General features: G+C 39.6%; 1 protein-coding gene across 7 annotated transcripts in view; it reads left to right on the top strand.

Annotated features, from left to right (window-relative positions):
* Positions 1-14427, top strand: part of GABPB1 (GA binding protein transcription factor subunit beta 1) — a 79833-nt gene that overhangs the window by 51329 nt on the left and 14077 nt on the right. For 4 of the 7 annotated variants that reach the window (XM_019010968.4, XM_031002203.3, XM_055362989.1 and 1 more), the window contains 3 exons: positions 2618-2812; positions 4364-4511; positions 4830-4943. In XM_019010968.4, the coding sequence (XP_018866513.1) occupies positions 2618-2812; positions 4364-4511; positions 4830-4943 (457 nt within the window). The remainder of the gene's footprint in view (positions 1-2617; positions 2813-4363; positions 4512-4829; positions 4944-14427) is intronic. The other 3 variants (XM_031002206.3, XM_055362990.2, XM_055362991.1) reach the window with 1 other exon arrangement.

Genomic DNA, 14427 nt, shown 5'->3' with positions numbered 1-14427 from the left:
CTCCACCTCCTGGGTTCAAGTGATTCTCCTGCCTCAGCCTCCCGAGTAGCTGGGACTACAGGCGCCCACCACCATGCCCAGCTAATTTTTGTATTTTTAGTAGAGACGGGGTTTCACCATATTGGCTTGATTGGTCTTGAACTCCTGACCTTGTGATCTGCCTGCCTTGGCCTCCCAAAGTGCTGGGATTACAGGCCCGAGCCACCACGCCCGGCTTACAGCTTTGTCTTATAGTCAGAATGGTCATGGAAGGGAACATTAGACTTGAATGATTAACAAACATATTAGCAAATAATATAAATGAGGATTTTTCTATAATCATCTAAATGCCAAAGAGTGATGTGGAAAATTCTGAACTGTAGAGTGATAGATGTTCTACTTGATCCTTCTTATCATGGCCTCTAGATCAGCCTATCAAAAAGAAATACAATGGAAGCCATAAATGCAAATCACATATACTGTAATTCTAAATATTCCAGTAGCTACATTTAAAAAGTAATTCTAATTTTATATTTTATTTAACCCAATATATACAAAGATTATCATTTCAACATGAAATCAGTATAAAAATTATTATTATTATTATTATTTTTCTGAGATGGAGTCTAGCTTTGTTGCCCAGGCTGGAGTGCAGTGGTACGATCTTGGCTCATACCAACCTCCGCCTCCCATGTTCAAGCAATTCTCCTGCTTCAGCCTCCTAAGTAGCTGGGATTACAGGTGCCCGCCAACCCGCCTGGCTAATTTTTGTATTTTTCTTAGAGATGGAGTTTCACCATGTTGGTCAGGCTGACCGTGTTGGTCAGTTTCACCATGTTGGTCTCTAACTCCTGACCTCAAGTGATGTGCCAGCCTCGGCCTCACAAAGTGCTAGGATTATAGGGGTGAGCCACCATGCTTGATCCAGTACAAAAATTATTAATGAGATGTATTACATTCTATTTTTTTGGTATAAATCTTTCAATTTCAATGTGTATTTTATTTATTTTTTTTTTTGAGACAGAGTTTCGCTCTTGTTGCCCAGGCTGGAGTGCAATGGTGTGATTTCAGCTCACCACAACCTCCGCCTCCCAGGTTCAAGTGATTCCCCTGCCTCAGCCTCCCGAGTAGCTGGGATTACAGGCGTGCACCACCAGGCCCGGCTAATTTTTTATATTGTTAGTAGAGACGGAGTTGCTCCATGTTGGTCAGGCTGGTCTTGAGCTCCTGACCTCAGGTGATCTTCCTGCCTTGGCCTCCCAAAGTGCTGAGATTATAGGCGTGAGCCATTGCACCTGGCCTCAGTGTGTATTTATATATACAGCACATCTCTATTCTGGCTAGCAGCATTTCAAATGCTCAAAAGCTACATGTGTCTATTGGCTATCATATTGGACAATATATCTCTAGACAGCTTACTTTTAGTTCTTTATGTTGCACTGGTTTTCTTTTTATAATTTTTTTATTTTTATTTTTAATTTTTCTGGGTTGTAGTGATTTTGAAAGCAAAAGATTTTATTTTGTAGAAATGAGGAACCAAGGGACCAGCTGCCATACAAACTTTAAAGGAGCATTTAGAGGAATGCTCATAGTTTCCTTCATTTCTTATGCCATTCTAGCTCTTTGTGCCCATAGCTGGGTGACTCAAAAAATAATTGCCTAATTTCTAAGAAATTAGAAGGAAAACCAGCATGAGAGAAAAATGATTAAGTGACAGATTAAGTGGTGATTGCTGGGATGTGTGTGTGTGTGTGTGTGTGTGTGTGTGTGTGTGGGTATATATATATAAAATATATATTATAATTTTATATATAATATATGTGTATATAATATATAATAATATATATAATTTATAAAATATATATATATAAATATATATATATATTTTTCTTTTTCTTTTTCTTTTTTCTGAGATGGACTCTCACTCTGTCACCCAGGTTGCGTGTAGTGGTGCAATCTTGGCTCATTGCAACCTTCACCTTCCAGGCTCGAGCTATCCCCCCAACTCAGCCTCCTGAGTAGCTGGGACCACAGGTGTGTGCCACCACACCCAGCTTATTTATTTATTTATTTTTTTTGAGATAGAGTCTTGCTCTGTTGCCCAGGCTGGAGTGCAGTGGCGTGATCTTGGCTCATTGCAACCTCTGCTTCCCGGGTTCCAGTGATTCTCCTGCCTCAGTCTCCCATGTAGCTGGGATTACAGGTGTGTGCCACCATGCCTGGCTAATTTTTGTATTTTTAGTAGAGATGGCGTTTCACCATGTTGGCCAGGCTGGTCTCAAACTCCTAACCTCAAGTGATCCGCCTGCCTTGGCCTCCCAAAGTGCTGGGATTACAGGTGTGAGCCACCATGTCCGGCCCTTAATTTTTTGTATTGTAGAGATGGGGTTTTGCCATATTGCCCAGGCTAGTTTCAAACCCCTGAGCTCAGCTGATCCAACCGCCTCGGCCTCCCAAAGTGCTGGGATTACAGGCGTGAGCCACTGCACCTGGCCTGGAACATCTATTTAACATATACAAATAAATAATTGACTACATTATTTGTTCTTGCTTTAAAGCACAGAACTAATAATTTCATATCAGGAATTTTTTATGTGATATTTCATATTTTAGTAATCTCTTTGAAATATTTTTGTAGCATGGTGCTGATGTCAATGCAAAGGACATGTTAAAGATGACAGCTCTCCATTGGGCCACAGAACACAATCATCAAGAGGTGGTGGAACTTTTAATCAAATATGGTGCTGATGTACACACGCAAAGTAAATTTTGTAAAACTGCATTTGATATTTCAATAGACAATGGAAATGAAGATTTAGCAGAGATATTACAGGTAACTTTTGGCTTTTAATTTAAGAAAATAAAGAAAAAGAAGCCTTATCAGTAGAGGGATCTCTTATATTGTGCATGATTTAAACTATTGTTTGTAGCCTTTCATTTTGGACTTAAGTTATTTTGGATAGGCCTTTTTCTCTTTCACTTCCTCTTTGTTTATTACTATTCATTTTCTTGATTATAAGGCCAGTCTCTTCATTAACGTTAGATAAGGTGATTACTTTCTGTTTTTTAAGTTTCTGAATTTCCCTTTAGACCTTTTTTTTTTTTTTTTGAGCCGGAGTCTTGATCTGTCCCGCAGGCTGGAGTGTAGTGGCACGATCTTGGCTCATGGCAACTTCTGCCTCCTGGGTTCAAGCAATTCTCCTGCCCCAGCCTCTCAAATAGCTGGGATTACAGGTGCATGCTGCCATGGCTGGCTAATTTTTTGTGTTTTTAGTAGAGATGGTGTTTCATCATGTTGCCCGGGCTGGTGTTGAACTCCTGAGCTCAGGCGATCTGCCTGCCTCGGCCTCCCAAAGTGCTGGGATTACAGGCGTGAGCCACTGCGCCTGGCCCTAGACATTTTATTCTATTATTTTTGTTGCATTTTGATACTATATGGTTTTTCCAAGTCTACTATAAATGACTTTATAAAAATTAAAAAACATATATATTAGCAACCATAATATCATTCCTTGAGTGAGTGATGCAGTTTGATTTGTTTCTTTTATCTTTCAGCATCCTCAAAAATATCTGTTGTTTTTGGCTTTTGGGAAGGTTTTTCTAGTAACCAATATTACTTCTCTTATTTTCAGCCAGATGACATAATGTAAATTATCTTCTTTAATTACTGCCTCTTCTTGCCTGTTTGTTCCCGATCCCAGCAGTAGAACTCTTCTTTTCTAAGACTATCTGACTCCTTTGAGCTTCCACTAGTTACTTAAAAGATGTTTTATGTTCAGGAAAATGAATTCTACCATGCCTCTTTTCATTCCTTTTACTCCTAAGAGTGCAGTTTGGGGGTTGGAGTTGAAGATGGGGAACAATTAATTGAGAAGGACATGCTTTATATATGTGGTATTATGTATTGCCAAACGTAGAAGAAATAATTAAATTCCTATAGCTACAGGGCAGAAATATTTTTTGTTTGTTTTGTTTTTGTTTTTGTTTTTTGAGATGGGGGTCTCACTATGTTGCCCATGCTGGTCTTGAACTCCTGGGCTTAAGCACTCCTTCTGCCTCAGCCCCCTGAATAGCTGGGATTACAGGCACCTGCCACCTCAGCCGGCTTAATGTCCAGTTGTTCTGTGTTCTATTAAAAACCTTTTAGATACTCATTTCTCCTCTCCCAGGATTTTGCTGCTTTACCTAAGAGGGGGACTTGGGATATAAATATATACCCATGATGTGCCCCTACACTGTCGGTGGACCTTAGACAAATATTTCCACTTGTACTATGTGGTTCTTCTTAGAGAATATTCCTTTATATGTGTTTGTATTATATGGAGAATTTGTGCTATATGTTCTGGTCATAATTCTGAAAACACTGTGGTCATTTTTTCCCTAGATTGCTATGCAGAACCAAATCAACACAAACCCAGAGAGTCCTGACACTGTGACAATACATGCTGCAACACCACAGTTTATCATTGGACCTGGAGGGGTGGTGAACCTAACAGGTCTGGTATCTTCAGAAAATTCATCCAAGGCAACAGGTATTGAGATGCATATAGGATAGGCTTTGGGATTTTATGCTTTAGTAGGTATTCATCCTTGTAAGAAAGGACGGTTGGAGAATGAGGGTAAGATTCTATCAGCCACCTTGGTTTTCTTTGGTATAACTGGCAAAAAGATTTTTATGAGACAAAACAATCTGAAGAAAGGTGATATTACAAAATTTACTTCAGTATTACCTTTCAAAAGCTAATGCTATCCAAGCTTTGTTTAAGAGTCAGTAAGATAAATAGAATATCAGAAATATGCATTGGATTAAGCTCCTTAGAAATTCAAATCTATTTTCTTTTTTCTTACAGATGAAACGGGTGTATCTGCTGTTCAGTTTGGAAACTCTTCTACATCAGTATTAGCTACATTAGCTGCCTTAGCTGAAGCATCTGCTCCATTGTCCAATTCTTCAGAAACTCCAGGTTAGAAAAACAAGTCTAATGTGTACATTAAAATTGCAGATTCAGGCTGGGTGCCGTGGCTCACACCTGTAATCCTAGCACTTTGGGAGGGCGAGGCGGGTGGATTGCCTGAGCTCAGGAGTTTGAGACCAGCCTGGGCAACATAGTGAAACCCTGTTTCTACTAAAAATACAGAAAATTAGCCAGGCGTGGTGGCACATGGCCTGTAATCCCAGCTACTCAGGAGGCTGAGGCAGGAGGATTGCTTGAACCCGGGAGGTGAAGGCTGCAGTGAGCTGAGTTTGCGCCACTGCACTCCAGCCTGGGTGACAGAGCAAGACTCTGTCTCAAAAAACAAACAAACAAACAAACAAACAAAAAAAAAACGGTTGCAGATTCAAATATTTACAAAGGCCAGGAAGACAATAAAAGGCTAAAGTGGGCAGGATTGAGATTACGCCCGGCTGAAGAATGGGGCAAGGGCAGGGAGGCATCTGTGACTCAACTCTAGCTGATTATAGTCATCAGTCCAGTATTCCCAAATTCTGTTTTTTAATAGGAAGCTGTGAATCTGGATTTTAAAAGAACATTAAATCTTGGTAACTAATTGAAAAACAAAACTTGTGTGGCTCACAGAAAAAAATGTCCCTGTCTCTAATTTGGCTCTTGATTTACTAGTTTGTGACTTTTTGTTTAAACAACTCACTTTGGCTGGGCATGGTAGCTCACACCTGTAATCCTAACACTTTGAGAGGCCAAGATAGGTGGATTGCTTGAGCCCAGAACCCTGGGCAACATGGTGAAACCCTATCTCTACCAAAAAATATAAAAATTAGTCAGGTGTGGTGGTCCACTCCTGTGGTCCCAGCTGCTCAGGAGGCTGAGGTCAGAGGATCGCTTGAACCTGGGAGGCAGAGGTTGCCGTGAGCCAAGATCATGCCACTGCATTCCAGCCTAGGCGACTGAATGAGACCTTGCCTCAAAAAAAAACCCAAAACCAAAAAACGCTTTTTTCATAAATTTTAATTTTTAGCAGCTCTACTAGAGTGTTATAAAATCTTAATGACTGATAGAACTAGGAAATAGTATACAGAAACCATTGTTAAAGGGTTACCTGGCTGGGCGCGGTGGCTTGCTCCTGTAAGCCCAGCACTTTGGGAGGCTGAGGCGAATGGATCACCTGAGGTCAGGAGTTCGAGACCAGCCTGACCAATATGGAGAAATCCTGTCTCTACTAAAAATACAAAATTAGCCGGGCGTAGTGGCCCATGCTTGTAATCCCAGCTACTCGGGAGGCTGAGGCAGGAGAATGGCTTGAACCGGGGAGGTGGAGGTTGCGGTGAGCCGAGATCACGCCATTGCACTCCAGCCTGGGCAACAAGAGCAAAACTCTATCTCAAAAAGAAATGAAAGGGTTACCTGTTGTTAAATGATGACAAGCAGTATTCATGAACATTTGGTTTATACAAGATTTACCTTTATACTTAACCAAAATACTTCTTGATGTAATTATTATGTCGGTAAAATTTAATTAGGAAATTTTTTAAATTCCAAGAAAATATTTTTCTGTAGCTTAAGCCGTTATATTTGGTTCAGTGCTTATAAAAGCAAAGAATAATTTGTCATTCATTTTTTAAATTAGTGTTTTTTCAAAATTTGATCAATAATAACAACATTTCATCAAATGCTTACTCTCTCTGCTAGGCACTGTGATAAATATTTTACTTATAATCTCATTTATTCCTCACCAGAAAGCTTTAAGGTGGATATTACTGTAATATTCTTGACTTGGAGGAGTTGGGGGAATGCTACCTTTTTCTTTTCTCTTTCTTTTTTTTCTTTTTTTTTTTTTTTTGACATGGAGTCTCATTTTGTCACCCAGGCTGGAGTACAGTGGTACAGTTTTGGCTCACTGCAGCCTCCATCTCCCAGGTTCAAGCAGGTCTCCTGCCTCAGCCTCCCCAGTAGCTGGGATTACAGGCATACACCACCACACCCAGCTATTTTTTGTATTTTTAGTAGGGACGGGGTTTCACCATGTTGGCCAGGCTGGTCTCGAACTCCTCACCTCAGTGATCTGCCTTCCTTGGCCTCCCAAGGTGCTAGGATTACAGGCATGCGCCACTGTGCCCAGCCTCTTTTTGAAAATAACATTTATCCATTCTTTAGCTTCTGTAGCATTATAATCTAAGTTTGAATCCAAGCCTTTATATTTGGGAGTCTTAAGATTTGTATGAATCACTTTTGGCCATTAGCAGTTATATGCATCATCATACTAACATGCTGCTTTTATAACCTATGGCTGGATCTATTTAATACTTATGTAATTGCAGAAGCATAGCAAAGAAAACTGATTTCATTGGTGGTTTCTATTTGGTTAAACTTGTAAATTTCTTTTCTTTAATTAAATAACTTACCTCTGGCCAGATGTGGTGGCTCATGCCTATAATTCTAGTACTTTGGGAGGCCAAGGGTGGCAGATCACTTGAGTTCGGAAGTTCAAAACCAGCCTGGACAACGTGGCAAAATCCTGTCTCTACAAAAAAAATTAGCTGGGCATGGTGGCAGGTGCCTGTGTTCACAGCTACTTGGGAGGCTGAGGTGGGAGGATCACTTGAGCCTTGGAAGCAGAGGTAGCAGTGAGCTGTGATCGCGCCACTATACTCCAGCGTGGGTGACAGACCAAGACCTTGTCTCAAAAACAAAAAAACAAAAACGAAAACAAAAACACATATATCTGAAAGTAAAATGGCTTTTCTTCTAAGTCAGCTGGAAATTTTGACATTTAAATGTGTGACTCCATGAAATGGCCACACCAATTTCTCTAACTTCTCTTAACCTTTGAAAATGTTTTGGTCTAGTCTGAGAGAATTAGTAATTTCAGTTAGTTTTTATTGCATGTGACTTAAAATCTTCTATGAGCACAATAATTTTTCATTTCGATATGACATCACAGTGGAATCTTTTTTTGGAGACAGGGTCTCACTCTGTCACCCCAGGCTGGAGTGCAGTGACGTGATCTTGGCTCACTGAAGCCTCCGCCTCCCGGGTTCAAGCAATTCTCCTGCCTCAGCCTCCTGAGTAGCTGGGATTACAGGCACACGCCACCACTCTCAGCCAATTTTTGTATTTTTAGTAGAGATGGGGTTTCGCCATGTTGGCCAGGTTGGCCTCGAACTTCTGATCTGTCCACCTCGGCCTCTCAGAGTGCTGAGGTTATAGGTGTGAGCCACTGCACCCGGCCCATAGTGGAATCTTTTTGAAGATATTTTAAAAGCTTACTTAAAAAGAAGTGCCGGGAGCGCAGGCTCACTCCTGTAATACCAGCACTTTGGGAGGCTGAGGTGGGCAGGTTACGAGGTCAGGAGTTCAAGACCAGCCTGGCCAACATGTTTCTGAAACCCCGTCTCTACTAAAAACACAAAAATTAGCTGGGTGTGGTGGTGTGCCCCCGTAATCCCAGCTACTGGGGAGGCTGAGGCAGGAGAATGGCTTGAACCTGGGAGGCAGAGGTTGCAGTGAGCCGAGATTGTGCCACTGCACCCCAGCCTGGGTGACAGAGCAAGACTGCATCTCAAAAAAAAAAAGAAGTAATGGGTGGGCTCAGTGGCTCACACCTGTAATCCCAGCACTTTGGGAGGCCGAGGTGGGTGGATCACTTGGGGTCAGGAGTTCAAGACAAGCCTGGCCAACATGGTGAAACTCCATCTCTACTAAAAATACAAACATTAGCCGGATGTGGTGCCGTGTGCCTGTAATCCCAGCTACTCGGGAGGCTGAGACAGGAGAATCGCTTGAACCTCGGAGGTGGAGGTTGCAGTGAGCCAAGATTGTGCCACTGTGCTCCAGCCTGGGCAACACAGGGAGACTCTGTCTCAAAAAAAAAAAAAAAAAAAAAGAATTAAGTTTAAGTATGTTACCACCAGAGTAAACAACTTAAAGCTCAATTTGCACATACTCAAGCAAAGCTAAATCTACCACAGATTATTTCTCTGATTTCTGGCTGTCCTTTCTTTAAAATCAATCGTCAGACTCATCCTGATTCTCGAAATGTTTATATATATCTTTTCAAGGGCCTGTTAGAATCTGGAAAATACATTAGTGGGACCTCCATTTTATATATAATGAAACAGGTTGAATTGGAGGTTGTGAGGTTGAATAATTTTATCAAAGGGCATATGGCTATTAAGTAGAGAAAGGAGGATTTGGTCAGTCTGACTGATTCCCAAGGTATGTGTCTGTGACCTCTATAATGTACCATCTCTCCTATGCAGTTTATTCACATGATCTGTGGGCTCTTTTAGAACGTTTATAATTTGGTTTGAGATATTTGAATTACACAATATTGAATTATTTGTGTAATTTTCATTTTATCTTATTTTAAGCAAGAGCGTCGCTATTACTTTTGGGATGTATCTGTTTCTATAGCTTTTTCTAGTAATAGGTAGTCTGTTGAAATAAGTGTTCTGCTGCTTTCTTGCCCTTTTTAAATGATGTTGACCAAAATATAGTGTAAGCTCCATCAGTACACTCATTGTTCCTGCTCATATTCTTTTCTTTTACTAGCTAAGTGGTACAATAAACATTTTTCCTGGTTACAAAACAGCCAGAATGTAGCAGCAGATGGACTATATTTTAAATGGAAACTAGCTGGTTGGCATGGTCCTATATATAAAGAGAAGGCAATTGTGATAGTCCAGGGTACCATGCCATTTCACTCAGGAATTATGGCTTTAAATAGCACCTTCATGTCTAATGGAATTGACTTTCCATTAGAAAATGGAAATGACGTTAGTACCATTTTAGACATATACCACACATTTTAATGGTAGTCCTATGAGAACCTTACAATGTCTATTATAATATTTTCATTGAGAAATCAAATGATACCTCTGTCTTTTCTTGATGTTATAAGCAAATATAACAGCAGGTTGTCAGTGCTTGATGATTAAAATAGCTCATTGAATTACTATTATTGTTCACTGGAAAGAGATTACTTTTAGCTGGAGTTGGGGGTGGGTGTGGTGGAGGGGAATGTGTTGAGTTGTGCCCTAAAGAATGGATAAGATTTAGATTTTTTGGAACTCATTCCAACTCATACCATTTTGTGTGATTTTCATTTTGAAAGTCATTCCAAAATGAATAGACAAAAAAGTGAAAGCTTTTTTTTTTTTGGGAATTGCAGATATGTATTTTCTTGTGAGGAAAACTACCACCATGTAGTACATTATTTATTAGTATACAGAAGCAATCACATTTTCCTGTCTTTCTTCTAAGGCTTACAGGCCACTCTAGTGGCATGGAATCTTCCTAGAGGAAGAAACATTTAAACTGAAAATTAAAGTAGGTATTAGTCAGGGAAAAGTTTGGGGAAGAACATTTTAGCAAGAGGGACATGTGAAGCTTTTGAGGCAGGAAAGAGCTTGACTTTTTAGGGGACCCAGAGGCCAGTGCATCTAAACCCAGTAAGTGGAAGAGTCACTCAAGGTGGTTGAAGGTGAGATTATATAGGACTTTAAAAATGATCACTTTGGCAGGTTTAGAAGAATGCTTTGGAAGGGAGTTTTGTTTGGAATTTAATGCAGTCAACCAGGGAAGAGTTATCATAATGATAGCATGAATGAAGATTTGACAGAGACAATAATTGAATAGATTCGAGGGTTATTTGGGATATAGAATTAGAAGCTGTGATTGGTTAAGATGTAGGCCTTACATCTGTAGTGTAGTTATCTGGCCCTTTAAAAATATTTTTTCATACGTCTCTTGTTTTGTAGCTCTAGCCTGTAGTCCTATAGCAACTTTCCTTTGCTTAGCTTTATTCTTCCTTGTGGTACAACTGTATAATACCTTGATTAAATACACATCAGTGATCACCCTTCTTTTTTGTCTTTAGAGCAACTTCTGGTAATTACTAATAAAGTGGTTTTTCCAAAGGTGTAATGCATCTGGTGGCTTTAAAAGTTCCCTCTTTTCTTATGTGTCAGAACAGGGGTTAAAAAAAGAAAAACAATAAAAATAAAAAAGTTCCTTCTTTTTCTCCCTAAAAGTGAAATTTGAACCAGGTCTGTTTTGCACATTGTTTTTTGGTCTATATCAAAAATAGGGTGATACAACTCAATTGGCTTTAAGGGGTATGTATGGGGCCTCATGAGGTTGTTTTGTTTTGTTTTTGCTTTTTTGTTTTTAATTTCAGGTTAAACTGCCACCATAATACCTTCGAAAAGTTTATTTTTTCTTCAATGAATATAGTTTCTATTTTATTTTATTTATTTATTTTTGAGGCGGAGTCTTGCTCTGTTGCCCAGGTTGGAGTGCAGTGGCGTGATCTCGGCTCACTGCAAGCTCCGCCTCCTCCCAGGTTCATACCATTCTCCTGCCTCAGCCTCCTGAGTAGCTGGGACTACAGGCACATGCCACCACGCCCAGCTAATTTTTGTATTTTTAGTAGAGACGGGGTTTCACCATCTTGGCCAGGATGGTCTCGATCTCTTGACCTTGTGATCCACCTGCCTTGGCCTCCTGAAGTGCTGAGATTACAGGCATGAGCACTGCGCCCGGCCCATAGTTTCTGTTTTATTATTTAAATGTTTCTATGTAGAATTTTCAATCTTTTAGGACATTTCAAAGACAGTTTTCTTCCCTTATTTCATTTGTATGGCATCTGAATTCAGAATTCTTATTGAACAAGAGATCTCAGATGTCGTCAAAGGTGCTGCAGATTATCTAGGTTTTCTTAAATATTACAACTTGACTTTTGAATCAGATCAATGAATATTTATGTTATAGTTATTTTTTATCCAGGGAGCTTTATGTTTTGGAATATAAATCTATTTTTTAAAATCAATAATCTTTTAAGAGTTTTTTAGGCTTTCTCTTTTATTCTTACGTGTTTCAACATTTTACTGTTAGATTGTTCTTAAGGCTTCTGGGGGGCACTTTGTCTTACGTAATTGGTTTCCTTTTAATTTTTTCTTAAATATCTTACCATAGCACAACTTAAAAAGAAAGCTTTTTAGATGAAAGGCAAGAACTCTATTATTTTAATAACAGTCATTGCAAATAGTGCAAAGATGAAAGTTCTTGAATTGTGCCTTGTGTGTGATCTTAGAAATTTCTTACATATGATTATGCTTTAAAATATTTACTATCTGTAGTTAGCATTCAAGTGAATATTTCTTTTTCATATGGATAGTTTTTTGAAAAAATCAAAGCAATACTTAATGTGTTTGAAAATCCTAGTAGTAGTTCTGTTGAATATATTACTATTTTATGTCCTACATTTCATTTTGTAATTATCTTCCTGAAATTTTCTTAAGTGCTTGGTGATAAAACCTAATTATAGTTTAAGGTAAACAAAAATTACAAGAGAGCTCAAAACAAAGGTTGTTTGCATTTTGAGTGTTCTGTGGTTTGTATTGTGATCCTTGATTACTAAGTAACACAGTAACAGAGTTGAAGCCAGGCCTGTTGAGTACATCTTGAAAACTAGTTTCCTAGTATTTTTCCTGCCTTAAAAAAAAAGCAGTTCCTATATTTATGGCCTTTCTGTCTTAGTAAATCCTGTGATCACTGATATCCATGATGCCGTACTGTGAGTTGATAGAAACTCAGCATGTTTCAGAGCAACTGTGTATATGGATGGTAGCTTGATTTTAGTAGAGAGTGGTTTTATTTAATTACACTTTTTGTAAAATTACACTTTTTGTAATTACACTTTTGTAATGTGTAAATAACACATTAAAAACCATGCCATTTAGAAATAATTTTTAATGTCACTCCTCTTTTTGAACTAGTTATAATTATTTTTTTTTTATGTAGACAGTTTTCAAACCCACAGAAAAATTGGAGGATGAACCTGTATAACTTTCACCTGTATTCACCAACTGTTAACATCTTGGCATGCCCATATGTTCTCTGACACATGTGTGCATGTACACACACACACACATATACACACTTTTATTTTGCTAAGTTATATGAAAGTAGGCTGGAGACATCATGATACTTCACCTTTACTTTGGCATGTATCTCTCAAGAATAAGGATGGCCTTCTACATATCCACAGCTCCATTTTATTTTCTAAAAACATCAACATTAATTAAAAAAAATTATCTGACATATGGTCCGTTTTCAAGTTGTCCTCCAAATGTCGTGTATAGTCAGATTTAGTTCAGACATTTCCAGGAAGAACACCAGTGAATTTTTGTAACCTCCCAGTGTATCACGTAAGGAGGCTCATAATATCAGCCCATCCTGATAATGACCACTTGGTAGAATGATGACTGCCGGGTCTTTTCAGGTAGATTTTCCCCTTTGCAACTAATAGTAATCTTTGGTGGGATACTTTGAGAACATTTGAATATCCTGTTTCCCCAAAAGATTTTACCAATGCTTTTAGCACCCACTACCGATCCTTGCTTGAATGAATTATTACATTAGGAGTTACAATGATTTATATATATATGTATATTTTTTTTTTGAGATGGAGTCTTACTCTGTTGCCCAGGCTGGAGTGCAATGGCGTGATCTCAGCTCACTGCAAGCTCTGCCTCCTGGGTTCACGCCGTTCTCCTGCCTCAGCCTCCCGAGTAGCTGGGACTACAGGCGCCCACCACCGCGCCCGGCTAATTTTTTGTATTTTCAGTAGAGACGGGGTTTCACTGTGGTCTCGATCTCCTGACCTCGTGATCCGCCCGCCTCGGCCTCCCAAAGTGCTGGGATTACAGGCATGAGCCACCACGCCCGGCCACAATGATTTATCTTAACTTGTCATTTTTTAAATGTTAACTAGATGTCTATCAGGAATATCTTTCCCATTTCCTCCTTTCTCTCCTTTTTATGAGGTATTATTATAGATAGAATTTTTTTTTTTTTTTTTTTTTTTTGAGACAGAGTCTCACTCTGTCACCCAGGCTGGAGTGCAGTGGTGTGATCACTGCTCACTGCAGCCTCAACCTCCCAGGCTCAAGGGATCTTCCCACCCCAGCCTCCCAAGTAGCTGAGACTACAGGTGTAAATCACCAAACCTGGCTAATTTTTAAATTTTTTGTAGACAGTTTTTCACTGTGTTACCCAGGCTGCTCTTGAACTCCTGGGCTCAAGTGATCATCCTGCCTCGGCCTCCTGGAGTGCTGGTATTATAGGCATGAGCCAGATAGAAAGATTTTTTAAAATTCAGGCTGGGCGTGGTGGCTCACGCCTGTAATCCTAGCACTTTGGGAGGCCAAGGCAGGTGGATCACAAGGTCAGGAGTTCAAGACCAGCCTGGCCAATATGGTGAAACCCCGTCTCTACTAAAAATACAAAAAAAAAAAAAAAAAATTACCAGGCGTGGTGGCACACACCTGTAGTCCCAGTTACTTGGGAGGCTGAGGCAGATGAATCGCTTGAACTCGGGAGGCGGATGTTCCAGTGAGCTGAGATCACGCCACTGCTCTCCAACCTGGGTGACAGAGCAAGATTTCATCTCAAAAAAAAAAAAAAAATTCAATGGATAGTAATCCAT

This window comes from Gorilla gorilla, chromosome 16 (genome assembly GCF_029281585.2).
Source record: "Gorilla gorilla gorilla isolate KB3781 chromosome 16, NHGRI_mGorGor1-v2.1_pri, whole genome shotgun sequence".
NCBI lineage: Eukaryota > Metazoa > Chordata > Mammalia > Primates > Hominidae > Gorilla > Gorilla gorilla.
The sequence above is the reverse complement of the archived record's forward strand: the minus strand, read 5'-3'. Positions and strand labels throughout refer to the sequence as shown.